At 38.6% G+C, this 27,636-nt stretch overlaps 1 protein-coding gene across 1 annotated transcript in view; it reads right to left on the bottom strand.

Annotated features, from left to right (window-relative positions):
- The window catches only part of Mipol1 (mirror-image polydactyly 1), a 301,756-nt gene that overhangs the window by 29,928 nt on the left and 244,192 nt on the right, over positions 1–27,636 (bottom strand). The window contains exon 10 of the mRNA XM_021178974.3: positions 6,851–7,081. Coding sequence (XP_021034633.1) covers positions 6,851–7,081 — 231 coding nt within the window. The remainder of the gene's footprint in view (positions 1–6,850; positions 7,082–27,636) is intronic.

The raw sequence follows: 27,636 nt of genomic DNA, 5'->3' as shown, positions 1-27,636 counted from the left end.
ACCACGGCATGTGTCTAAGATAGAGACAGCATATTTGGATGCTCAGCATCTTACAGTGACTCAGGAGTGATCTGAACACATCTTCTGCATGCAAATGACAGCAGAGCTGGGCTTTGTGAGCCACAGAGTTAGAAGGTGCAGATCCGGGGGAGCATTTGAGAGAGTATCACGGAGGATGCATCTCTCCAGGAAAGTTGTGTCAAACATGAGGTACATTTGAAGGCCTCCATTTAAGACTAATGCCTTCTATTCTGTTATCTGAACTCATGTATCCAAGGCAACTCTGAACATTGTTTTAAGGATTAATTCACTCTGTACGGTGAGTTGAGAATTTGTCAAAGTTATTCTGTGATTCAATTCACAAGCATTCCTGGGAATAATACATGTCTAATGCTACTGGGAAATTAGTATGGTCCCACCAAGAATTTATAAGAAAAAAACAGATAAAGTTGACAAGGAAACACCATATTGAAGAGACTGTGAAATTTAAAAAAAAAAAAATGTTCACAGATAGTTTTCACATTAATCTACTTAAACATATTTTTGCATAACTGTTTTTCTTTATGGTCAAAATTCAGTTCTGGAGCAAGTAACAAACTGAACCGTCTAGTGGACGCTTCTGACAAAAACAGTAGGCCTTTTAAGTTGAGAAAATGTGGAGATGCTCGGCTCCCCTTCCCAGAAGCAGAGCCATCTATCCCATTTTATAATTCAACCTGCAAACAGATTAAGCAGCTGAGTCTCTGGAAAGCATGTTTGCTCTATGCTAAGGACCCTTGTGTGACACTATGGTGACTCCCCTGACACTTTGAAGGGGATTGCACACAGCTCTTACTCATCAGCAGGGAAACTAGGCTGAGAATTCACAATCCCTTTGTAGCATCAACTTCTTCATAGAAATCAGTATTTGGCTAAGAGGCAGGAAAGACTCTGTTGGCTTTCTATGTTTTCTTTTCTTCTTCCTGTCAATATCACTCAAAAAAAAAAAAGGCAGTATGCTGTTTTCAAAGACAACTTTAAAAATCTATCAAGTGAAGTGTTTTATCATTATCTCTGATATTTCGAAACGCTATAAAATTTAAATGAGAAGAAATCATGTAATTTTTAAGCAACTGATTTTTTTTAAAAGAAAAGGATGAACAGAAGGTTCTAAAGAGCTGAGAAAACTTTTCTTGAAAATACATGCAAATGTTTTTTTTTTGAAAAAAGTTGTTACATCCATTCATCTGATTTATTCACCATATAGTAACAGTCCATGGGGGAATTTGAATAATATTGCTGTAAATCTGGCTTATAGGACAGATGATAATATGATATGGTAATGATAAAGAAAGTGATTTGAATGTAAAACACTGACCTCTGAGAGACTCACCTGACTACCATGATGGTCAACACTTTTAAGTTCATAAAGCTTTAGCAGGCTAAGTTGAACAAAGTTATTTTTTAAAAATTCTTTTTAAATTTTGCTTAGGGTCACAAGAAGTGTATGTCTACAGATAGAAAATAAAATGTTGTATATAACATCAATGAGTCACAAATGCTCATGATCATAAAAGAATCATTTACTGGAACGGTGTCTATTTTCTCTTTAGTAAACAGAGGTTGGAAGTGGTCCATTAAAGGACATTTTTATTACAAAATTTCTGTGCTCTTAACCCATTTAGTTCTCTATATCTCTCCACAGCTTCTGTGTACAAAACCTATCAAAAACCATCTAAAGGCAAAAAAATCATTGGTATTCATCAATTCTACACATGTTTTATAATAGAAGTACATGTATTCAGCAAAATTCAAAGAAACACAGCAGGCTGTAACCTCTCCCAATGGCTTTTCATTTTTGAAATTTTTGTTTTTAAAAAATATTTATGTTTATTTTTGTGTATATTATCTGTGTGTGTATGCCACACCCATTCAGGTAACTGCCAAGTTCAGGAAAGGGTGTCAGATCGAATGGAGCTAGAGTTACAGGTGGTTTTGAGCAGCCCAACATGGGTGCTGGGATCTAAACTCGGGTCCTCGCCAAGAGCATCAAACGCTCTTAAGCACTGAGCTATTTACCTGCCTTTGAAATATTAGATTTTATGACAACTGGGCCAAGAACTATTTTTGGACAATGAGGTCTAACATTCATTGACTTTAATTGTGTAAGTATTTGTAAGTCAAATTAAACATGATAATTCTATACAACTTTTCTTCCAGAAATATTCTAAGCTTCAAAAATGTCAGAAAATATTAAATTTTTATAGCCCAATAAAAATAAAATTTAAACTTTAACTTCTACCATTAACAATATTATATATCTCTTCAGTATTATTTAAGATGTGTTTTAAATGAAATTAAAATTAATAGAAGTTTAATTTGGTTGGTTAGCACAAGGATTATAATCTGGCCATCAGATCCCAGCACCTTGGGGAGCTGAAGATGTATGCTGTCCATAAGTGGGCAGAATCACTAGTGCTGGCCCTCCTTTTCTGTAAATGCACTGGATGGGAAAAGACTTTGTACCCAGGGTCTAAATCAGTCAGAGTCCATGTGAATCTGCACTGTGTGCTCCAGACCTGGCCAGAGTGCCTTTATTTCATTGTTCTCACTAGTCAATTGTGTCGCTCTTTTGTTTGTGAACACTTTAGGGACGCCTACTTTACAAATAGCATCTGGCAAGATTTTGGAGATAATGTATGAAGATGGCATCTGTGACTTGGGAAATTTCAGAGGAAACAAAAATTCAAAACTATTGCAACGTGAAAAGGAACGGATTAAGAAAGATTTAAAAGACAATGATAAAAATAGCTGGGGGCTGGGGGGTGGGGTGGTAATGGTTATACACCTTTAATCCCAGCACTAGGGAGGCAGAAGCATGCAGATCTCCAAATTCAAGGTCAGCCTGATCTACAAGGCAAGTTCTAGGACAGCCAGGGCTACACAGAGAAACCCTGTCTCAAAAAAACCCAAAACAACCCAAAATCTAAAAAAACCAAACAACAAAACAAAACTAAAGATTGAATAATGAAAACAATGATGAAATAGAAAACACAAAACTTGTTACTACAGGGATTTTAAAAGGCAGGCTGTACTTCAGAGAGTAACAAAAGTTTCACCTAAAGCAGCAGAAGGCTATCATTTTAGGAAGCTCCCAGAAACATATGTAAAATGTGTGGTCGCAGGAGGAAATGACAGTGGAACAAGGAGGGAGGGCCTGCATCCGGTTTCAGATGCCATGCTAAGTTGTTTGAGGTTGAATCTGTTGGGAGAGAAGGATACCTGAGGAACTCTTAATAGGAAAATAATATTATCTTACGTATGCTTTAGAGCAGCTCACTGTGATGGCAGAAAGGGAGGGGCTATTGCCATGGATCAAGGAATGAGGAGGAGTGGACGTAATCAGGGCAGGGTAGAGGGAATCCGGAGACTTTTAGGCAGTGGTAGAAACTGGAGCCAACAGGAATGCAAAGGATAAAACGGAAAACCAGGGGCAGTGCTGAAGCTGCTCAAGTCCAGCAACTGACATGGGAAACCAAGGAGAGTGGGCAAGACCTGACTGGCAGAAGAGGACACAGTGTTCCTGGGACACGGATGGACCTCCTGAGGGGAGGGGAGCACTGACACACTGACCCGGAAGTTGTTATCTGAGCGGGTGGCACTGGCTGAAGTTATATAAACACATGTGTTTCTGGTGAATTTCAACATTATTTAGGTTTAACGCAGAAATATTTCCCAAAAGGAGTAGAAACAGGTGGAGTAACATCAGGAAAAGAAAATGGAGTTATCCAATCCTGTTCCAATGACATCAGGAAGGAATAGTATGGTATTAAAGATAAAAAGAGTTAAAATGCTACACATAATCTACGAATTGACTGTGTAATGCAGTGCTTACTAATATTAATAAGTCCTATGATAATATTAGATGAGCATATAGCCATATATCCATATTTATGTATTTCTAAGGTTTTAAACATGCATTTGGTACTCAGTAGGTAAGATGCATTGTGTACAGTTTTAGGACTTACATGTTTAAACAATATATAGTCTAGTTAGAAAGACACATAAACATATACATATATACCAATAATGATATCTGGGGCATATTGTTGATAGCAAGATCTTCTAATGTACTTTTAAAAACCCTAAATACTATAATAATAAAGAGACTAGAGAGATTCTTTCTAGGAAGATAAAGACAGCTTTGTAGAAAGATGCAGTTGAATTGGTCTTATTATATTGACAGATATGATGTTATTAATAATGTAGTGTTTTAGAATATTTCTAATAGTCTTATACTCAGTATTTATATGTTATACAAGTTATTCTTTACAAGAGGTCAGCCTGCAAAGCCAGATTTACTGTCTAGCCTGATCTAGGAACTTTTCTTATGGGATAAAAAAATGTGCCTCAAATTTCCTAGGCAATTAGTAGGAAAGCAGGTATTGAAATCCAAAACTATTTGACTTAAGCACTGAACCCATTTTTTCTATGCCCAGTGCTGCAGTGACTCTCATAGAATGAACAATGTTCTCCAGGAGGCTGGCAGGGAGGGCAGAAGGCTCTAAGTAGAGAGGTCAACATTTGCAGAGGCATTTAGTCTTGAAAAGGCAGAGCACTTCTGAGGAAAGAGACAGGCAGTGCAGTAGGGAGAAAGATAACAGGAGGAAATAATATGAAGCATCACTGGTCAACAGCTTTGCATGTCTATTTCACTGAGTTCCTACATTTGTGAGGAAGGCATGTCACTGTGAATATCAGCATGAAGTTTCAAAACAAACTCCAAGTACCTACCTACGCACTGTAGCACTGTAATCCAAAGCCTAACTTTTCAAATTATCATGTTATATTAATCATATATGCACATCTTTATTTTTATCATAATTATTTTTCAGTTATAATATAAGAACATGGTTAATATGTACCATGGACCTTGGAATTAGGAAATTACTTTTAATCTTATAGAGAACAGTTTCAGCCAGTTGCCAACAATGTAATAAAGAGCAGAGGAGTAGGTAGATATTAAAAAATTAAAGATTATTATTGATCATCTACTCAAGAGATTTGGCTGTGAAGAGAGAAGAGACCTCTCTCATTTGATTTTATAAAGTATTTACATACTTTCAAAGAATTACTCCAATGAAAAGTCAGACTGTATAGAGCATACTTAGCCTCTCTTACCAAGTTTTATTTATTGTCTTTTCAGAGGATAACCTCCCTAAAAATTCCAGAGAATGCACAGACTGATGTTCATATAACCACGATGAAGATGGGCACTACCTAATTTGTGGCTAACAAAACAAATAGAAGACGTAAAAGAAAGCTGACAATAGCTCACGTGGGTCTTCTTGGAGACCAGAATGAAAGAGTGGAGAAGCAATTTCAACACTTAACTTTTAAAAATGACATGTACTTAAACCCATCCCCAGATTGGTAGTATTCCACTAAAAAGATTTTGTTTGTGGCTAAATGTGCAAAATAAAGATGATAAAAGTTTGTTTAATAGCTAAAACTACCCAATTTACTAATTTCCCGAGACAACAATCTTTCCACTCCCTGGGATACGAAAGATCTTTCTTTTAAAACACGATAATGCTAACTGGCAAGATAAATATTGACATCGCCAACATTTTTGAAAACTAACTGGTCTCAAGAGACCCTGATTTTAGGGAATTTTAGTCATATAGCAATGAAGTGCTTACATATAAACGTTGACATTTAAAATTATTTGTAGACTGTACTAACAGGAGTAAATCATAACTGTCTAAGTTGTTGTGATTTACAATACAATTTATATGTCACAGCATTTTTAGTTTGTTAATGCACATTGCAAATAACCAGATGTAGTTTCCAAATGAATCTGTACCCAATCTTAAAACAGATAATTCACAGGACTTAATCAAAAGTTTCAAGGTACAGTGGCAGTAAAGAGTCAAGTGTGCAACCCCTGAATTGTTCCAAAATGGCTTTGCCTCCATTCCCCTGAATCTGGACTACAGTTGCAGGGATGTTGGGGAAACCGCTGAGATGACTGACTTCACCTAGGAAGTCAAGGGAGTCACAGTCCTTGGGCATACAACCTAATACTCAAAGTCTGAAAGTAAGAAGATGAAGATGCTGTGTTGGCAACTAGAGGTGATACAGTTTGTGGATGCTGCCGTGCTGCATTAACAAACAAAGGTTAGGACGACACGCCGTATTCCGTAACAAGCTTCTTCAGAAAATGCTGCTACAGTGTTCAAGTTCCATACACTAATAACGGACATCTTTGCTTGGGAAATTGTTAACATTCTGTGCACTGCTGTAAGGATGGACTGATTATGCAGCTTTGTTTAAATTTTAATAAAAATGCAAAGAACTGTCAAAATAAACAAATAAAATTATGCACTCTGAAAGCTGCATTGCATACTTCTAAAGAAAATTAATTTCTGTGTACTGGGTTGAGTGCAGCTAGAGGCCTCAGTGAACAAGGTCACAGGAGACCTCAACTCCAGGACCCTGACAGTGAGGCTCAGTGAGAGCAGCTGCTGGTAACTTGACTGCCCCTCCCCTTTGCAAATAACACTGGGGAAGGATTTAAGCACTGCAGGATCCACGAGCTGATCCAGGGCATTTAGTATATACAACCTGTCCCAAATAATAGAGTAACAATCAGGGCCAAGCAAATAATTTTTCCTATCAAAAAAGGATGTGAAATGTCAGCTTAAAAAGTTCATTTTGGTAACTTTTTCCTGAGAGCGTTAGTAAGTATACAAACAAGAAAAACTATGTGGACTGTTGAGTTTCCCAAGGAAAGTTTTTTTTTTTTTTTTTCCTTTTCTTTTTTCTAACGTTTCATGCCTTTAGGATCAGGGCTGGATCATTTACTTACTTCTGAACCTTTTCGTTGGCTGCCTGGGAGGCCTCCACAGCACACTGAAGCTGTAATTCCATGTGAGAGTGCTCAGTGAGAGCCTGCTGAAGTTGGGTGGCCAGTTCTTCATTCTGTTGTTGAGTGATGGAGACAATGCTCTCTCTGTTTTTTAAGGCTTCTTCATAGGTACTAAGGGCATGGTTAAACTGATCCTTCAGGTTTTCTTCTTGAGATAATGATTTGTGCAAGCTGAGAAAATATAAAAATACAAATATAAATAATGTAGGCTAAAAGTTCAATGATTTGTTTAATAAAAAGATCTTCATGTGAAACCCCTCTTCTAAAAATCAATATAGAATACTTAAATGGGCAAATGTAAATAGCTTTTATAACGTATTATTATAATTGATCATTGTTCTGTAACTCTGCTACTAGGCCAGGAGCAATGCAGACAACTGATTATCTATGCTATCAAAGCACACAGAAAGATGCTGTAAAATGTTAATTTAATTATGTCAGTGTAAATATTACATTCAATTTTCTTTTAAAGGGATAGCACAGAACTGGAAAATAAAGTATTTCTAGGTAAATAAAAAGTATAATAAGCTGACTGCAAAGACGGGAGAGGAGAATGGACGTCAGTCTAGGAGATCTAGGGATTATGGAAGTACTAAGTGAGAGTGGACGAGGTTTTTGCAAATACCCACCAGCCTCACACACAGACCCTTCCACCTGCCACAGTGGAAGGATGAATGATGTAAACTCACCAGTCAGATGATGTGTATCCAGATACCTATTTTTATGGTTAATGAATCTTATGATAAATACATCTATTCATTAAGTGATATGGAGAAAGAGCATATAAATTAAGACGAAATGAATGCAGAAGAAAATGCAGACAAATAGAATCCTAAAATGCTAAAGGTCAGATCTTTGATATGTCATTACACCCACCACCTGAGGTTATTTTGAAATGGCACCAAGCACCTCACTCAATTAAATAAAGACATTTTGAAAATATAAATATTTAATAAGGGAAATTTAAAATCCACATAGGAGATGTTCTTTTTTTATTAAATAAAATCATTCTGGTATATGAATACAAAGGAAATGTCGCCAGAAGTGTTGGAAGTGCAACCACTGAGCTATATAACACAAGTTGATAATATGAATGAAAGCAATATAATTCTTAAAGCCGCAAAAAAGCTAGTTGGAGAACTTCAGTACTGGCTTAATACTAGCCTGATGCTTCATCTAAAACTGTTCAGATGAGAGTGATTATATATTTCTTCTTTTCAAGTTACAGAAAAGCCTCTACAGTGTCCTCAATATGGGGTAGGTATCTCATAGAAACTATGACAGTTAACATATCAAAAGAAATCATTTCAGGATTTAAATTAATCCCCAACAATAGAGAATGGTGCTAAACTCTGGTCAGTTGGTTATCCTGTGTAAAATTAGAATGAAGTGCAGAGAGATATGTGATTGGACCCTTTATATCCCAGCACAGAGGCTACTCATTATTCAGGTTGCCTTCCAAAGATTCCCCTTCCATCAGGATGTTATCCAGCTACAGTCTACAGTATCAAACAGTAGGAATTAGTGATTTTTTTTAAAAAATTACTTTTATTTTTTTACAGTCCAGTTGTTATCCCCCTCTGTGTCCTCCCTTCCACAGTTCCTCATCCCATTCTTCTGCCCCCCTGTCTTCAAGAGGATGTCCCCACCCCAATACTCCCAGAATTCCCTACTCCCTGGGGCCTCAGGTCTCTGGGGACTGCTGGTCTTCCTATGGGGTTGCCCACCTCCTCAGCTTCTTTCAGTCTTTCCCTAATTCAACCACAGGGGTCCCCAGCTTCTGTCCATTGGTTGGGTGTAAGTATCTGGCTCTGTCTCAGTCAGCTGCTTGTTGGGCCTCTGGGAGGACAGCCATGCTAGGATCCTGTCTGTAAGCACATCATAGCATCAGTAATAGTGTGAGACCTTGGAGCCTCCCCTCGAGATGGATCCCAAGTTGGGCCAGTAGCTGGACTGCCTTTAAGTGGCATCACTTAACACCCTGCAGGGGCATCTCATGCACTCTGGGAAAAAAAAAATCCCTAAAAATATCAAATTATATATTTTAACTCACTAAACCTGCAAACCACCTTTTTGAATAGTTTTATTCACTGTCTTTGTTTTATGAGTGAAGAAACTGAAACAGAGAGAGGCAGGTAATTTAAATAATCCCATCACCCCAGTAGTACCCTCCTAGAAGAGGCTGCATTTGAACCCACAGTCCCACTCCTAGCCCCTGTGTTTGAACACTTCGTGCTTGCCACAGCTCTTCACTGTCTGGCTTTTCAACCTTCAACCAGTTTCTTAAACAGAAAGCTTTTCCTGCCCACTGCATTTGCACCACTTTCCCTCGGTGACAAACTCCTACTCACTGGGGAGGTTTCAGTCTAAACTCTGCTTCTGCACACAATCCTTTGAGACTCTCCAAATGTAAATGTTGTATTGTTAGTTCTTTGGTAACTACATCCAACATATAATGTATTCTGGTTACTCTCCCCGTCTCCCCCCACACCTTCTCTTATCTTCCTCTCTTACCAACCTAATTCTCACCTGCCAGTCCCTTTCTCAGATGCAAGACTTTGAATTTGGTTTGGTTTGGTGATCCACTTAGTTTAATCAGGGCCACCTGGTGGGATCTCCTGTGGGTATACAATGGAAGGCAAAGACTTGTCTCTTCCAGTTCAGAGTGAGTGGCCATCAGCAGTCCTTGTGCAGATTCCGAGTGGTCACCTGTGTTTGTCGAGAGGTTGTAATTATAAAGGCCCTGTAGTATTCAGAATTTGGCCTTTGGCATGAGAGCATTTTGCAGCCCTTTTCTCTGGCCTTTACATTTGTTCTCTCTCCTCTTTTGCAATGCCCTCTGAACCTAGGAGGGGATGATATTAAATGCCTTGTGTAGGGCTGAACACTCAGCTGACACCTATTCATGTACTTGTGTAGCCCTAAGTCTCTGTAATCACCACAATTCACTGGAAAGAGTATCTCTGATAAAGGTTGTAGTTATCTTTGTGTATAAGCACACACACATGCGCACAAACATAATTTAGAAGGCAGTTTGAGCATAAGTCAGTGTAGCTAAACAATAGAACTAAATTCATTATTAGTGTGATTACAAGACTCATGAAGCCACTGTGGAAATTTGTGGAAACTACCACAGGATTATTCCTCTGTTGGACTTATTCCCCACCCAGATTATTTTTTTTAAAAGTTTATTGTATTATATTTTTCTTATTCACTTTACATCCCACTCACTGTCCACTTCACGGTCACCCCTTCCCACAGTCCTCTCCCTATTCCCCTACCCCTTCTCCTCTGAGTGGGTGTACCTCCCCCCAAATTTATAGCCTACTACTGAAATACTTGTTCATCCATACTTATTGCTACTGTATTTATAATAACTAGGAAATGGAATGAGTCAAGATGTTCATCAATTGATGAATGGATAATGAAAAATGTGGTACATATACACAATGGATGAGATTGACAGGTAAGTGGATGAAACTGGAAAAAAAATGATACTAAGTGAGGTAACTCAGGCACAGGAATAAATAATACTGTAGGTGACCCTCTGTTTGAATCTCTCATTTTGTGTGTTCAACTTAAAGAGTTCCTATAGACACCAGTAGTCTATGAAAGAAGCTATTGGGAGAAAGATACTGTCTTAGGGTTTTACTGCTGTGAACAGACAACATGATGAGAGCAAGTCTTATAAAGGACATTTACTTGGGGCTGGCTTACAGGTTCAGAGGTTCAGTTTATTATCATCAAGGCGGGAACATGGCAGCATCTAGGCAGGTATGGTGCAGGCAGAGCTGAGAGTTCTACATCTTCATCTGAAGGCTGCTAGTGAAAGACTGGCTTCCAGGCAGCTAGGATGAGGGTCTTAAGCCCATACCCACAGTGACACGCCTACTCCAACAATGCCGTACCTCCCAATAGGGCCACTCCCTGGGCCAAGCATATACAAACCATCATTTTAAGGGAGAGAGAACTTTAAGCATAGGTGTTATGAATGTAGAGGATGTAATACTGGGGATAGAGAGGTTTACATAGGGAGGAGGTGGCAGCGTAGGAAACAGGAGGCGCCAGGTTAATGAAAAGGAAGGCTATATGAAAAATCCACGGAAAAGCTACTCTCTTATAATTATATATGGGTCTTGCCTTTTTTTTTTTTTTGTTTGCTTACCATGACTACATGATAAGAATATACCAACTCACTTGCAAACTTTATATGCCCCAGTACAGGGGAACCCCAGGGCCAAAAAGGGGGAGTGGGTGGGTAGGGGGTTGGGGGGTGGGTATGGGGGACTTTTGGAATAGCATTGAAAATGTAAACGAGGAAAATACCTAATAAAAAAATAAATAAAAAAAAGAATATACCAACTCTATAGCTGAATATACCACGTACTGTGGTGGTATGATATAGAAAAATGATGCTAGAACTAAGCTAGAAGAATCGTCTTTGCTAGAAGCTTTTACAGTGTAGGAAGGTACTGTGTGGTCAGCTGAGGAAGAAAGAAGGGAGGCATCAGTGGACCTTAGCTGTGAGCCCTATGAATGGCACTATCAACTTGCCAGGCAAGATGTGCACACTTGTGCAATAATGGCACAAATCTTATGAAGGCAAGTAATGGGTCTCTGACTGCAGTAGAGAATCGCTTCACAGGAAGGAATCCACACCTGGTATTGGTATTATAAATTCACTCAAAAGACAGGGCTGAGAGATGGCTCAGTGGTTAGGAGCATCAGCTGCTCTTCCAGAGGTCCTGAGTTCAACTCCCGGCAACCACATGCTGGTTCTCAATCATCTGTAATGAGTTCTGATGCCCTCTTCTGGCATGCAAATGTACATGCAGGCAGAGCACTCTATGCATTCCATAAATAATAAAAAAAGCCCACAGTAGCTGGGCGTGGTAGCGCACGCCTTTAATTCCAGCACTTGGGAGGCAGAGGCAGGCAGATTTCTGAGCTCAAGGCCAGCCTGGTCTACAGAGTGAGTTCCAGGACAGTCAGGGCTACACAGAGAAACTGTCTTGAGAAAACAACAACAACAACAAAACCAAAACCAACCAACCAACCAAAACCCACAGTAGACAGGTCATAGGGCTTAAGGGGAAGTTAGAATTTAAATTTTGATGTTTTCTCTGCTAGTGTGTCTCCTAACCCTACTCATGCACTCTTCATCACTTACTGAATGTGCTTTCCCCTTACTTTGTAGTTTACATCCCACTGACCATATACTAATATTCCATTACTAACTGTATGGTGAATTTTAGGTAAATATTAACTGTCAGGTCTATTTTATCTTATGGGGACTACATATTCATTATGAACTTAAAAAGTTAAAATGTTTATACTTGTAAGGAAATTTTCCTATATGAGCCCACACAACAGGGAGAGTAGAGAGTAAAGTGTGGAGCCTACGCTCTCAGCAAACACCGGGAGACACTGCCTTCTTGTTTCATAGTGCCCTACTCTACATGGACACCAGGACTCCACTGTTTAGCTCTCCTCGGGGAATCCTATTGCATACACTCTCCTTTAAAATGACGTACTTCTAGATTCACTTGTCAGCACAGCAGAAGCAATGCAACTTACTGAGCCATGGGAATAAACTAAGCTATAGGAAGAAGAACTGACAGGAAACCAGAAGAGTCATGAAATTACAGAAATGCAAAGCTCGTGACCAATGTCATACACAACTGTAACTATTTCCTGTTCGCTATGAAGGTAATGAGATACGATAAACAGAATTTCAAATCACGTTTCTGTTTTGAAATTATATAACCCTAGTGATTTAATGTTCTCAGATATTTAAAAAAAAAAAAGAGGCTTTAAAACATTACTAAGTTACAGTGATAGTTAATCTCAACTGTCAACTTCTCAGGATTTAGAATTCCTGGGTTTGTCTGTAAAGGTTTTTTTGGGAAAATTGAACAGAGGTGGGAAGACCTAGCTTGACAGTGGACAGTTCAGATGAGCCTTATTCTCTTCAGTGGCTCCTCTGAGCTGCTTCCTCACAGCAAGGAGAAGAGTATCACAGAACTACTTCACATCCTTACATTTTAATCTCTAAGATTTTGACTCATCTCCTGATCACTGTATTAAATACAGCCGAGAGTCAAGGTGGAGAATGTTTCTCGGTGGGCACTTCTCCAGTAAGTGGCACGCAACCGACTGTGTGTGTGAGAGAGTGGGCGTGATTTAAACACTTGCTGTGTTTTAGGCTGGCCTAGAACTTGCTATAGTCCTCTCAGATCTCCTTTCTGCAATGCTTTTTCTCTCTGTTTCGATGTTTCCAGGCTGTCTCCTGTCCACAGCGCTAAGATTTTCCTGGACCCCGACTGTGTACTGCTTCCGCGTAAAGCATTTGGGTCCGATCAGGCCTATGCCCACACAATGACATGCGTTTTCATGCAGTATATGTTCTCCTCACCTTGTCTGCTTCCTGCTGGTCAAACTCAACTGTAAAGTCACACTCGGGATCCGCTGAGTACTCGTGCATTTGCACGTTTTCATTCACACCGCATTTTGATGCTACTTCTCTGATGGCTTCTCTTTTCTCCATGGTGTATTATTCACGTCCCAAGGGGCACATTTCACTTAGTTCTCAGCACTAAACTCTCAATTTTTATGCTCCATTTGCCTTGCAATAGTTGCTTAATAAATAATGTGATCTATATAAACTGTTTAATTGGATAAATAATTTGGATTTATAGTTTAGAGGTAAGGTAATATAGACTACACTTCTTTTGTTTTAGCCTTTGTGCGAATGCATGCGTGGTGTGTTTGCAAGTATAATGTGTGTGTCTGTGTGTGTGTGTCCATTTGCACTGATGCCATGGTATGTGTGTAGAGGTCAGAGGACAAACATCAAAGGACTGTCCTCACTGGAAGCACTTTGTTTGAGATGGTCCCTGTGTCATTCACCACTGGGTAAGACAGACCAGCTGTGCTCTGCTTCTTGTACTGCTGGAGGAGCATTGGTATGCTCGGTACTGCATCCGGCTTTCTGAGGCTCCAGGAACTCTAACCCAGATCCTGAGCGTGCACAGCTAGGACATCACCCTGTGAGTCACTTCCTTGGTGCAACAAGTACTGCTAGCCTTGGAGTAATTTTATCCCCAAAGTCATTTTGCAGTGTCTAAAGACATTTTTAATTGTTAAAACCATAGCCTCCTTGGAACAAGTAATCAGTGGGAAGGGGGCCAGAAATGCTGCTAACTAGTGAAGGACAGCTTCTGCCAACAGCTAGCCAGTCTATTACTTCAAGGATTCTGAGAGGGATGCAGAAGAACCGATGCAGACATGCACTGTACAGAAGACAGAGGGTAAGTTTTAGTCTTGTCCTCTACTGGGTAACCTTTGGAAAATGTTTTCCTCTCTGACTTAACTTCTTCAACTCCAAAACAATGAGAAAAATCTCATCACTTCAAAGGAGAATCAAATACAGTGGTCTTTAAGGGTAAAAATTCTTAGCACAAGTCATGGCCAAGAAAGGTATTTTCTACCTGTGAACCTTTTATACGATTTATATCTAGTTGACTTTGTATAGCATATTATGCAATACTCAGCTATTTTGTAAACACTGTTGAAAACAAGTGCCTGCTGCTACAGGTTTTTCATGAACTGGGAGAAATAAGCCAGTTTCCTCAACCTTTATTCAGCTACTGATAACATCCTTCAATCACTCTTTAAAAAAAAAAAGAGAGAGAGAGAGAATGAGAGACAGGCCTGGCTTGCTTTACAGAGTAAATAAAGCCAAAGCAAACTATGAAAAACAAAAGAATGTGCTAGCTTGTGGGAAGGGAGTGCCTGCCTATACTGGTTAATTGCATTAGTTAATTTATCAAGGCCATTTCAAGAAAACTGTAGTGTATTTGACTTATTTTTGAGGAATTAGCTTGTACTCCAATAGGCTTCAATTCTGAACAACACACAGAAGGAAGAAAATCTATTCAGCATGGCTGAACTTGTAGACCAGAAGGTTTTCCAAATAAACAAGCCATCTGATGATGTCACTAGTGTTTCCTCTTTGTTGCAGCTGATTTAATTTAGAGAAACAAATTAAAATATCCTCAGGGAGAATGTTTGTTGTAATGTAATGTAATATAATTATAATGTTATAATGTACAAAATATTACCACTAATACTCTCAACTAGTCAAAAACAACTGAATGGTACAAAATAACAACATTATTGAACACGAGCATATATCTAATATTCACAGATTCACAGAGCAACAAGACACACATTATTTTCCAGTGCCCCCAGAACATATGCCATGATAGACAATAGCCTGGGTCACAAAACAAATTTCAGAAACTTAACAGAATTAAAGCCACAAATGGTTTATTCTTTAACAAAAGTGGAATTAAACCAGACATTAATATAACTCTAGGGTCTATTTATCTATCATTTAAATTTCCCTTATTTTTATTTTAGATGTATGGGAGTTTCTGCCTGCATGTATGTGAGCTACATGCATGGGGAGACCACATATATGCAGTACCCATGGGAGGCCAAACAGGTCATTTGACCCTGGCATTGCAGTTGTGGATGTTGTGAGCTGCTATAGATGTGCCGGGAACTGATGTTTTCTGGAAGAGCAGCCAGTGAGTGCCCTTTAGCATTGAACTGTTAGGCTTTATAGGTTAGCAGAAAAATTATCAAACACATGGAAACCACGCAGTATATTTCTAAATAACCTCTGAGCAAAACAGGAATCTCCAAGAGAATTTCAGAAGACAGAGAAGTTAATGGCACAGAAACATCTGCGGGACATGGGTAAAGCTGTGAGCCTAAGCTACTGCACTGAACTCACACATTAGAAAGCATGGCATGCATTACCTCAGCACTTGAGTCTTCCTCCTGAGGAAGCTTCACACAGTAAAACAAATGCAAAGCAATGTAGAAGGAAATAGCAAAAGCACACACACACACAAAAGCAGAGAGAAGATACCTATCCCCATTGCAAGGAGCTGCAGTGACTCTCACTACTAGTCTTGTAGATGCGAAAAGGTAAGAGTGTGGTAAGAACAAAGACATAAGCCACACAAAAAAGTGGCAACTTCAAAGAAGTAAGACATTTCTCTAAGAATATCTGTCTTTCTTTCTTTTTTTTTTTTTTCCATTCAATTACTTTGAGAATAATGAGATCTCCCATCTCTGGAAATTTCAAGTATTTAATGCAGTGTTTTTAGTCATAGTTAAATCATTTAAACTATATCCAGAATTCATTAATTCAGATTATCCATCTGAAACATTACTCCCATTGTAACCATCATTTTATCTTCTGCTTCTGAATTCAGGTTTTAAGGTTCCACATATAAACACTGTATTATCTGTCTGTGTCTAGCTTATTACACCTACCACAATATTCTCCACACACATCCACGTTGTCATCAATAATAAGAGACACCTTTCACAAGGTAGAGCACTATTCTACTGCATAAATACACTATGTATTTTTATCTATCTGCCCAATGACAGACAGCTAGTTCCTCTTTTTTTGTTACGTTCATTTTGCTATAAATGCTATAGTGGCTAAAAATTACAATCCTACTGGTCAGCAAGCGCTGAGATTGGCTTTTGTCTACAACTTCATGAGCAGTTGAGTTCTTTACTCTTTCTGGAGATTAATAACCATCCAAGCCACCATTTACCAACAGAGTAAGCATTTATAAAACACTCTCGGCAACAGCAGATTACATATTCCTCTTAAGCTTAAGTGAAACACACCATAGCAAAATTAAAGGGACAGAAGTCACGAGATAATACTATTGAGCCATTATGGAGTTAAACTACAATTAATACACAAAGATGGCTAGAAAAATATTTAGAAGTTAGACAACAAAACTCTAAATTCATATGGGACAAAGAAAGTAAAAGATGAAAAACCATGATTTCCCAGAACTCGTGGGATGCAGAAGAGTAGGGACATATATACGTAAAAGTAAGAACGGATGCTGAGGAGGTCGCCTGGGTAGGCTAGAGAGAAGAGATCACTGATGTGTGCCCAGAGATGAGCCACGTAAGGAACCTGGTCGTCATTTAGAAAAGTGAAATGCTCACGGAAAGATTTTAAACAGAAGAGAAGGGACTTGCTTTGAGATCTGCTGTAGTTATGGAGTCTTCTACAGAGCTAACACTGATCCTAGTACTCTTTAGACTCCATGCTTCTCGCTCACAGGTAAGCTTTAACTTGTTCTTCTGTTTAACTTGTTCAGCTCTGGGAGCTCAGCTGGATGACATGGCAATACACTAGAGTCCAAATCTACAAACCAGAGTAAAGTTCAGGGACTCAGTTTTCGTTACTTGAACCAGAATATCTATGAAGAATTTTATTGTTTATATATCAGAATTCAGATCTGCTAACGTCTCCAGATATTCCAGTTTTGCATGAAAGAGGATTTCTTTAGGACCTAGTTAGGAAAGTCTTATTTAGAGTCAAGCTCTACGGTCGCTGCCTTTTCATGGAATTTCATTTCAAGGTGCTGCAATCTGCTCTGTGCCCAGTGTGCTATTGAATTTGCTGAACATCAGGACACGTTTCAAGCCTTATCTCTCTGCCTCTTTGAAGCCAATTCTTTCTGGAAATGCATTCTTTCCCTGCTTTGCAATTCAATTCATTTTGGTTTCTGTTTACTTTCCCAAAGCTTCTCAAGTCTCCTCAAGAGCATTTCTTCTCCTTGCCCCCTGACTGCTGGTGCCTTCTCCTGCAGCCATCGCGATTGCTCCTATCAGTCCACTCTCAGCCCTTCAGTTAATCATCGATAACGCAGCAAATTCCTCTCAGGCACAGCTGGCTGCACTGAGCACCAGGTCTGTACACCACCTGGAAGATGCTGCCAACTGACTACTCTGTAAACATCGACCTGCCTCACGATCTCATTTCAAACCACTCTTAAGTGAGCTTTTGCTTCCTGCCATTTTCTATGGCACTGCCATGTTCGTTGTCCTTCAAACTCTAAATAGATGTGTAATCTTTAACAAGTATCTCTCAAGTTACAACCTAATCAATTATGCTGATTTACACTTAAATCCCCCCATTCATCTTTCAGTTTCTTTCCATTCTTATTGCTGCTATCTACACACTGAAAATCTGTATTATTTTTGTGAGTGGATTACCGCAATAGGCTTCTTGTTCCCTACCTTGGGTGAGTTGCCTAAAGCACAGACAGGAAGAGCCCTCCTCAGCTCATCTCTCACCATGCAGCTACTTACAAAACAAAACAGGATGAATATCTTTCAATTTCCTTAGCAGCCTGACCTCCATCCTGCCTACACATTTTCCCAATTTCACCCTGTGTTTCCTTAAGCTTTCTTAAGGAAATAAAGGGCTGGTGCGATGGCTCCATGGTTTAAAGTGCTTACTTTTCCACCAAAGATCTGGAATTTGAACCCTGGTATCCGCATTGTGGGTCCATAGGTGACTCTCTCTTGTGCATTTCACATTGAATACATAGCATGCATCAGGAAAAAAATTCTCCAAAACAACGCCCCCTTTAACCATTTGATATCAACTTACTACTTAGAAAGTGTTTTTCAGTCAATATCTGTAGAATAAGGATTCCTTACCCCAAATCACACAGTTCTTAATTTTTGTGTCTTAATAGCTCTTAAGAACTCTTCGTCAAGTGTCTAAGCCCTTCTTTAGGAGGAAATGCACTAAACGTTTATTAACAATGTGGGTTATGGCTTGGTTTCTTTGTGAGCACTAAGAGTAATCAAGAGCCTAAGATTTAAAAAGGAAACAAAAGGAAGAAAAGTAAGCATTGAGCCCCTTTAGGAGTCAGTCTACCTGGAACGACTCCGCGTGCACGCCCACTGGAAGATGTGGCATCTTCGCTTGATTTCAGAAGTTTCCCTGCAGAGCTGAGAACAAGGGCTCTGGAGGCCTGCCTGTGGCTCAGTAAACTTTGCTTGATGTGAAATAATTTTTGTAGGAGCCATTCATTGGATACTTATTGAACAACTATACAAACACAAGTATAATGTGTAATAGTCACTAAAACAGACAATAATATAATCTCTTAGGTTTAGTTTTACTTTACTTTTGGGGTGCTAGGGACTAAACCTGGAGCCCTCTTAATGCCGTGTGCACTCCATCATCGGGGTCCACCCACATCCTTAATCTTACAGAAGTTTGACTCATGATTTATCTGTAGTACTTGGCAGAGTGCTTACTAAATGCCTGACAATTATTTAACTCACATTTCTTAAGGGCTGTGCTTAATCTGAATCATTCTGTATTTTCAAGGAGATGTGGTGTGCATGGCAGACATCACATATGAGGGATAAGGGGTGACTTAGGCTTGATGCTCCTGGTGGGGGAGGCAGCTACTTTTCTCCCATTTTCCTTTATTTCTCTGATTTTTTTTTAAAATTAGGTATTTATTTCATTTACATTTCCAGTGCTATCCCAAAAGTCCCCCACACGCTCCCCCCGACCCCCAATTTTTCTCTGATTTTTATAATATTTTCACAGAAGTTTATACAATCATTAAAATACTAGCTAGTGAAATTGAACACCAGTCTCTTTCAGACAGATCAGAGAATGAAAAGAAACAATCTTTTATATATTATCTATTGTATAATACACATATTATATGTTAATATTTATTATATATATTATAAAATTACCTGTCGTGATTACAAAAACCTGTTAGCCACCTGAATGGTCTTGAATTTTAGCAAATAACATACATGTTCTATGCCCCTTACTAAAAAGGAAATTAACTTCTTTTTTATTGTATTTTCAGGGTTTGGTTGTCTTTGTGTTTGTGTGTGGAAACTAAGAACCTGACAGAGCCCAAGCTTCCCTCAGACCGACTTAGCTCCATGTTTTAGGGATTATAGAGATAAAACTAAGGCTATTGTTTCTTCTGGAGCTGAAGTATCAAGCAAAGCAACTCACTGAGGTTTCTTCAAAGGGAGACACCAGCACATCACCACTCTGATAACACTAAAACACGACTTACGACACATTCGTAAGCATCAGAATTCTTTTTAAAAATTTAGCTAATATTAAGGATGACTGCCATTTACTTTTGTTTGGCTCTCCAGGGAATACTGTTTACTTTGCTTTAAAATTTATGTGAGTCATTTGGTTATATGCCTTTTTTAATTAGCCTGAAGGAAGCAATCACTGGAGAAAAAGCGGAAATCAATTCTGATCCGATATTGATAGCTACTGTGCTATAAACTGTGTGTCCTTTCTAATTAAATGTAAACATGCTCAGTTCTAAAGTCCAGCGGCAATGACAACAGTCACTGGGAAGGATTGCTTAAGCGCCACTCAACTCATCTGCCTGGCCTTTATTTCTTTCAGAGCTGTGCTTGTGCAATCATTGGTGAGGTGAATGCCGGTTGGAACTGACTTTTTTTTTTTTTTAGGCCATCTTCAGAGAAAAGGTTTGACAAGAATGCAGAGCACTCTGTAATACTTAAAGTTACTTATTAACTCTGTCCTTCTGATAGCTAATCAATGGCATTGCAGAGAGTCAAATTTGGTGCACTAAACTGCCCCTTTGCCTAAAGCCAAGTCTTGGTAAATATTTAATGGCTGTAAAGGTGTTTTGCTAGTTATCAAACTGATATGTTAAAGGACTCTTAAAAGCAACTTTATCTTTCCTTCCCCTCCATAAATAATTTGCTTAGCAATATAGTGTGTAGGTGTAAAAGCATTCAGATTATTTTATTTTTAGTATCCTGTTCAGAAAAAGGCCACATGAAAATTAATATAAAAGGGTGTTCATTGTAATTATATACAGCAATATCATACAAACATAAGAGGAACAAAAAAAAAATCCAACTTTTCATCTTGGTGAATGCCAGTCCCAAAGTATAAAACAGCCCAGGCCCTTTCAATACCACACTAGGCTTGTGGAAAACCGGCTGTACAGCTGTTCTCATAAGGACTGAAACATGCTCTGGAGTTGGGAGACACCAAACATTTTATAGTTTAAATAACTTTCCAAATTTTGTGCCCCCTTATTTTAATGACTCTAGTTGGTAAGGCAGAAAAAATTGGAAATTTCATTTGTTAAATAAAAATAAATTTTATCAGTTTAAATATTATTAAACTACTTTACAATTGAGCAAATTTTGTTTTTTTTTTTTTTAGAAATATGGCTGATTTCTTTAAAAATATACTCTTGTCAGACTAACAAATTTTAAAGGACATTTAATACAATTACCAAAAATGCTGATCTGAATTTTAATAGCATAACTATAGAAAGCCAAAAGTTATCTTCCTAGCTGAGGAGGAGGGTGACCCTGTAGGAGGACCAGCAGTCTCAACTAGCCTGGACCCCAGAGATCTCTCAGACACTGGGTCACCAACCAGGCAGCAAAAACCAGCTGATATGAGGACCCCAACACATATACAACAGAGGCCTGCCAGATCTGGACTCAATCTGAGAAGATGTATCTAACCCTCAAGAGACTGGAGGCCCCTGGGAGTGGCAAGGTCTGGTGGGGTGGAGGGTGGGGGTGGGGTGGGGACATCCTCGTGAAGAAAGGGGATTGGGGGAGGAGGTATGGGATGTGGAACAGTGAGAGGGCAGACTGGGTGGGAATAAAATCTGGGTTGTAAAAATAAAAATACATTTAAAAAAAAACCATTATCTTCCTAAGTATTAAATAAGAACTGGTACCTCAGAGCCGAATATTGAGTTGATGACCTTGCAGGATATATCCTACATCAAAGGGGTTAATGTGGGGCTGGAGAGTTGGTTTGGCCCTTCTTCTTGCAGAGGACTTCAGTTCGAGTCCCAGCACTCACTTGTTGGTTCAGAATCATCCATAATACTAGCTCCCGGGGATCTGACACTCTTTTCTGGCCTACACCTGCACCAGGAATGCTCAGGGTGCACAGATCCATAAGCAGGCAAAACATCCATATTTTAAAAAGAAAGAAGGAAGGAAAAAAGGAAAGAAGGAAGAAAGGAAGGAAAGAGAGAAACACAGAAGGGGGAGGAAGGGCTACAACTGAAAACAAAAATGTGTTAGAATAAACAGGTTACATTTCAGAATGAAAAACCATTAGAAATGTTCTGGATTTGAGGTAACAACAGCAAACTTAGCAATCATGACTGAGCTGTTTATTTTACTTTATGGTGGCTTAAAGGAAGGCATCGATATGAATGCCTTTGCTTGATATGGAAGGTGTTTCTATCAGGGATGCATAAAGCTAATTTTAAAGGTGTTATTGAAAGTCCAAATGCTGTGAATTTTTCCTATGACTCCATGAAAGGATTATTTAGAGGTAATAAAACAAAGAATTATGCACCAAAATTCAGAAAGAAGGTATATGTTATAAATACTTTACAAATCGTATTTCTTAGTTTGTGTTTTTTAAAGACAAATCTCTAAATGTTATAAAATATAAATGTGTGTTGTGTGCATGTATGTGTGTGGCTTTTTTCTTTTTTTTACTTCTCCAATGTTGTACAGTGACGATGGTCCTAAAGAACTAAAGACAGGCCAGCCAGCAGGTACACGTTTAGGCTTCAATCTAAAATAGCTACGAAAGCCAGCTGGAATAAGTTCAGAATATGGTCAGGTTGCACAAGCAACCAATTAACCATGTAAATGGAAAAATATGAACTGAGTATCCGGCCACTGAACTAGATGAACACCTTAACAGGAAATTAAAAATGTTTTTTTTTTTTTTTCAGGCTGTGAGTCACAATTGCACATGTGTACAAAGAGAAAGACAAACTGTATCCGGGATATTTTTCCAGCAAGTTGAGTTCTGAAACTGGACAGTATGGCATGATGCTCTATGTGATTTGGTTCTAAACCGTCTTTAGTATGTTTTCTCTCAGAAATTGGCTGCAGGAATCACAAAAAAATCAGCAGGAGTACCTAACCCAGACTGAACAGGGATCACAGAGGAGTTGAAGGATGACATAAATGTCTTGGCTAAGGGTGAAAAGAATTCATCAAGAAGAAGTAGGGCAGTCAAACAAGAGCAAGCTGTGCATACTGTCATGGAGGTGTGAGAAATCTATGCTGGCAGCATTTATCTTTCATGGCCTTCCATAGTTGTCTGGTTCTAAGAGACTTTAGATCAGTGGTTCTCCACCTACGGATGTGACCACCTTCCAGTCACATAAAAGATATCTGCATACCAGACATTTACATTAAGATTCATAACGGTAGCAAAATTACAGTTATGAAGTAGCAACACCATAATTTATGGTTGAGGTCACCATAATATGAGGGACTGCGTTAAAGAGTTGCAGCATTAGGAAGATTGAGCATCACTGCTTTAGATTCTTAGAACGTAGGCAAGGGAAAGATGTCTGAGACACAGTAGTAGCCTCCCTTCTCTGACCCCAAGAAAAATCCCACATTGTAGTTGCTGGGAAGTCAGTGGAGAACACAAAAGGTCTGGTTGAGGACACGGAATCCCCACCCACTCAGGGAATATCTGGAGCATGCATTTCTGTCTTCTTCCTGCTAGATACTGTGCTAGGTGTTAGGGTTAGGGACAGAATGTAAGAATAAAGTTTCCCCAGCTTTAGCAAAGACCCACATGGCTGATGCAGGGTGGACCCAGAGGCCACTCCCTCTCACCAGCAGTCTACTCTGTACTCAAGGTGCCAACACAAATCCTTGAATATCAACAAAATGCATTGATTAATTTATAAATATATTCAAATGTTAAACAAAAGTAAAAAAAAATCATTGTAATCCTCAAGAAGTTCCAAAATTAGTGACAAAATTTCTCCTAAAAATTTCACATATCGATGGTTTTCAAACAATTTTATATTCCTTTGAGAGAAACTGTTAGGATAAGCTGAAGTTTTCTGGTATTAACAAAAGGCATGAAACCAAACATGGGATTTTTTGTTGTCTTTTAATATCTCTACCTGTTTTGGTAACCATTTGCTAAAAGGAATTTGTACTCAAGAGTGAAAAAATACAACTATTACCCACCTCTTCAAAGTGACGAACCAATCTAAGAGACATTTAACTTAAATACAACAGGGAATTGAGTGTAATCTGGGGAAGATTGATTGACCTTATAATATTTTATTGTAGCAAAAAGGGTTAGGTTATTTCAATAAGCACAACTTAATTTCCTTTATGTGAGAAATCCAGGTATAATTTGCTTGCTTTGCTTTTGCAGAGGCCCTATAATCATTTTGTTCTGAGTCAAGCCACAATCCAGTATGAAAATGGTCCTTGAGAATAAACTATAGGTAGATACCATCTAGTAGCACTTATTTAGGTTGTGAAATACATATATAATCTTGCTTGTTAATTGAAGAAATTATGGTATTTGATAGGTTGAATATGGGAATAATATAATAGGAATTGAGTTTGGTTGAAGAGCTAAAAACTGGTATATATGTTACTTATTTTATTGTTTGTTCTTGTAACTGGTAGGAGTTCACAAATTATCAACATTAAGATATAGCAACCCTATAGGTGGGACAACAATATGAACTAACCAGTACCCACAGAGCTCATATCTCTAGCTGCATATGTAGCAGAAGATGGCCTAGTCAGCCATCATTGGTAAGAGAGGCCCCTTGGTATTGCAAACTTTATATGCCCCAGTACAGGGGAGCACCAGGGCCAAGAAGCAGGAGTGGGTGGGTAGGGGAGCAGGGTGGAGGGAGGGTATAGGGAACTTTCGGGATAGCATTTGAAATGTATATAAAGAAAATATCTAATAAAAAAATAAATGAAAGAAAAAAGAAAGAAAATAAAGTTACCTTGCTGAATTAGAGGGATTGTAAAAAAAAAAAAAAAGATGATATGAGGCCCCTCAACACATATACAGCAGAGGACTGCAGGGTCTGGGTTCACTCAGGGATGATGCACCTAATCCTCAACAGACTGGGGGCCCCAGGGAGTTTAGAGGTCAGGTGGGGTGGGGGATGGAGGTTGGGGAGCGAGGGGGTGGAGAGAACCTCATGGAGGCAGGGGGTGGGGAGGAGGTATGGGATGTGGAACAGTCATAGGGGGAGGGAGGAATAAAATCTGTAATGTAAAAAAAATAAAATAAATAAAAATGAACCATGCACTTAAAGCATAAAAAGATATAAAAGATATTGAGATTCTTAACAATCTCATCAGCTCTCTTAGTTTCTGTAGTTTATTGAAATATATTGAGTAAGCATATTATAACTGATGGATTTATTCTACTGAAAAATACATAAGTATAAAATAACACACATTTTGAGCTATTAAATTGCTGACATAATGAAACAGGATTTCAAAGAGATCATGGGATTTTTCATCAAGTTTTACCAACTTTCTAAAATTGCATGAATAATAAGGTTTCAGTGTACCATACTGTAGGAAGGATAGTATGTTAGCATATGCTAAAGAAAAGAATTTCCCTCTGAGGAAACTTAGAAGATACCCCTGGTATTAACAATAAAGGACCAGTAAATACTGAAGAAGAACATGAAGTTTTGTAGTCAAAACCTGGATTCTTCCATTAAATATTTATGTGATTATTAATTTACTATCTCTCTATTATTATTAATGTTGTTGTGGTTGTTTTTCTTTTTCTTTTTCTTCTTCTCCTTTTTTTTTTTTTTAAACTAACTACTAGATCTTTTCTTTTGTTTTTTTGGTTTTTTTGTTTTTTTGTTTTTTTTTCGAGACAGGGTTTCTCTGTATAGCCCTGGCTGTCCTGGAACTCACTTTGTAGACCAGGCTGGCCTTGAACTCAGAAATCCGCCTGCCTCTGCCTCCCAAGTGCTGGGACTAAAGGCGTGCGCCACCATGCCCGGCTTGGCTTGCCTTTCTTTTCTTTTTTTCTTTTCTTTTCTTTTCTTTTCTTTTCTTTTCTTTTCTTTTCTTTTCTTTTCTTTTCTTTTCTTGTTTTTCTATTTTTAACTTGTGGTTGTTTTTCAAACACGGTTTCTTTATGTAGCTCTGGCTGTCCTGGAACTCACTTTTTAGATGAGGCTGCCCTCAAATTCAGAGATCTGCCTGCCTCTGCCTCCCAAATGCTGATACTATTTATTCACACAGTTATGGGAAGAAAATTAAATTAGAGTATGAAACAAGTGTGCCAAAAGTACAGTACTAGGTGAATGCCAATGAACACTATCATGACCCTGCTATGTGGACAGCACTCATAGTGAGGGCCTAAGACTCACTCCAAAGCTTAAATGAACGTTGGCCTTAGAGAAGACCAAACTGTAATCTGGCTGAAGGAAGGGATCTGTGGGCATGGCCACAGTTCAGGCAGAAGCACGTGGGTCCTGAGTAGAGCCAGGCCACAGTCATAAGGATCTGTTTTCATGGGCAAGTTGACATTGATCTTGGGGCAGCTGGATGACATATGGTGAGAATATCCCAAACTGTTTACTCTAGGTTGGGGATGACTAGACTCGAATTGCAGATTCTGGTGAGTGGCAGTGTGCAAACCTTAGGAGATCAAGAGTAGTGTCCCTCTGAAAGAAGACTGCATGTATCACGAACTTAAAATATCTAGGGTTCCGGCCAGAAAAAGATTCCAGATTTGAATTTGGAGTCCAGAGAAAGAAAATGGAGATATTATTAAATACTGTGAAAAGTTAGGTACCATTACATAGCCAAGATAATTTCAGTAATTTAATATAATCTTGAACATGTAAAGAACACTGCTTTGATTCATTCTGCACCACTAACAAACCATGCTGCTTTGTCTAACCCTGTTCTACTTTCTAAGTATGATTCTAAATCTGTAAGTAGTAAAAAATGGTAAATACTGTAAAATAGTACCTTCTTTGGATCCTTATAGCTGATATATGAAGTATACAATAATCCCCCAAAGACATAATCATTTCTATAAAAAAATCATTAATTGTGGAATCTAGAGGAGACAAACAACCACTTTTTTTTTCACTTACATCATTTAAATTAAGACAATTGTGCTACAAATTGCCTAACAAGACATAGTACTTATTATTTTCATACACATAGGCAATAATATGTCAATCAACATGCTTTGGAAACTTCTTGAAGTTGAATACACAGTTTTAATGTTGTGTGCATGATTTCATAATAAAGAGCATCAGATGAAAATGTCCTCTCATTGGTACATTCTAACGTTTATTTTCCAACCCATTGCTGCTGCTGACTCTTAATACCACTGCCTGTTTCTGAGAGGCAAGCCCTTAGGAGGCCATTGAGCCTAAAATACCTAAGGACTGAGGCTTATGGAAGGAAGAATGAACATCCTGCTCCTTGACATTAATCACATTAACTCAGAGCACCTAGCAGACGGCTCTGGCATCACTCCTACCTGGAAGACACTGAAACCAAAGCATGGGGTTTTAAAGTTAATGGAACTGAAACACTCAATGTCAACTTGATAATATGCCCCTAAGTTATTGTTCATGGATGGTGCCGTTTCTGTGTTTAGTCGAGAGTTAAAGTACGGGCAGTAATTCCCTATTTTCACAATATTCTTTCTGACAATAAAGATAACAACTATGAGAACAGTTTTTAGCTGGTTAAACCTGAAGTACTGGTTTTGTTCATAAAAAGAATTCATGACAATTAATGAAATGGATCTATTAAAGACAGTCTTCCAAAGCAGCACAGCCGCCACACCTACAAATGAACTCTTCATGACCTACATTATTCAGAAAGGACTGTAGTAACTCGCACTAGAATCTGTTACTCACAAAAGCTTCAAACCCAATCAGAGCATTACTCAGAGGCCGCCAGGACACTTCACGTGGAGAATAGACCACGCAGCCACCTTTCCTGACGCTTTCAGC

Source organism: Mus caroli, unplaced genomic scaffold (assembly GCF_978045245.1).
Source record: "Mus caroli unplaced genomic scaffold, Mus_caroli_1 scaffold_14, whole genome shotgun sequence".
In the NCBI taxonomy this organism is placed as follows: domain Eukaryota; kingdom Metazoa; phylum Chordata; class Mammalia; order Rodentia; family Muridae; genus Mus; species Mus caroli.
Note: the sequence above shows the minus strand (reverse complement) of the source record. Positions and strands in the feature narration are given on the sequence as shown.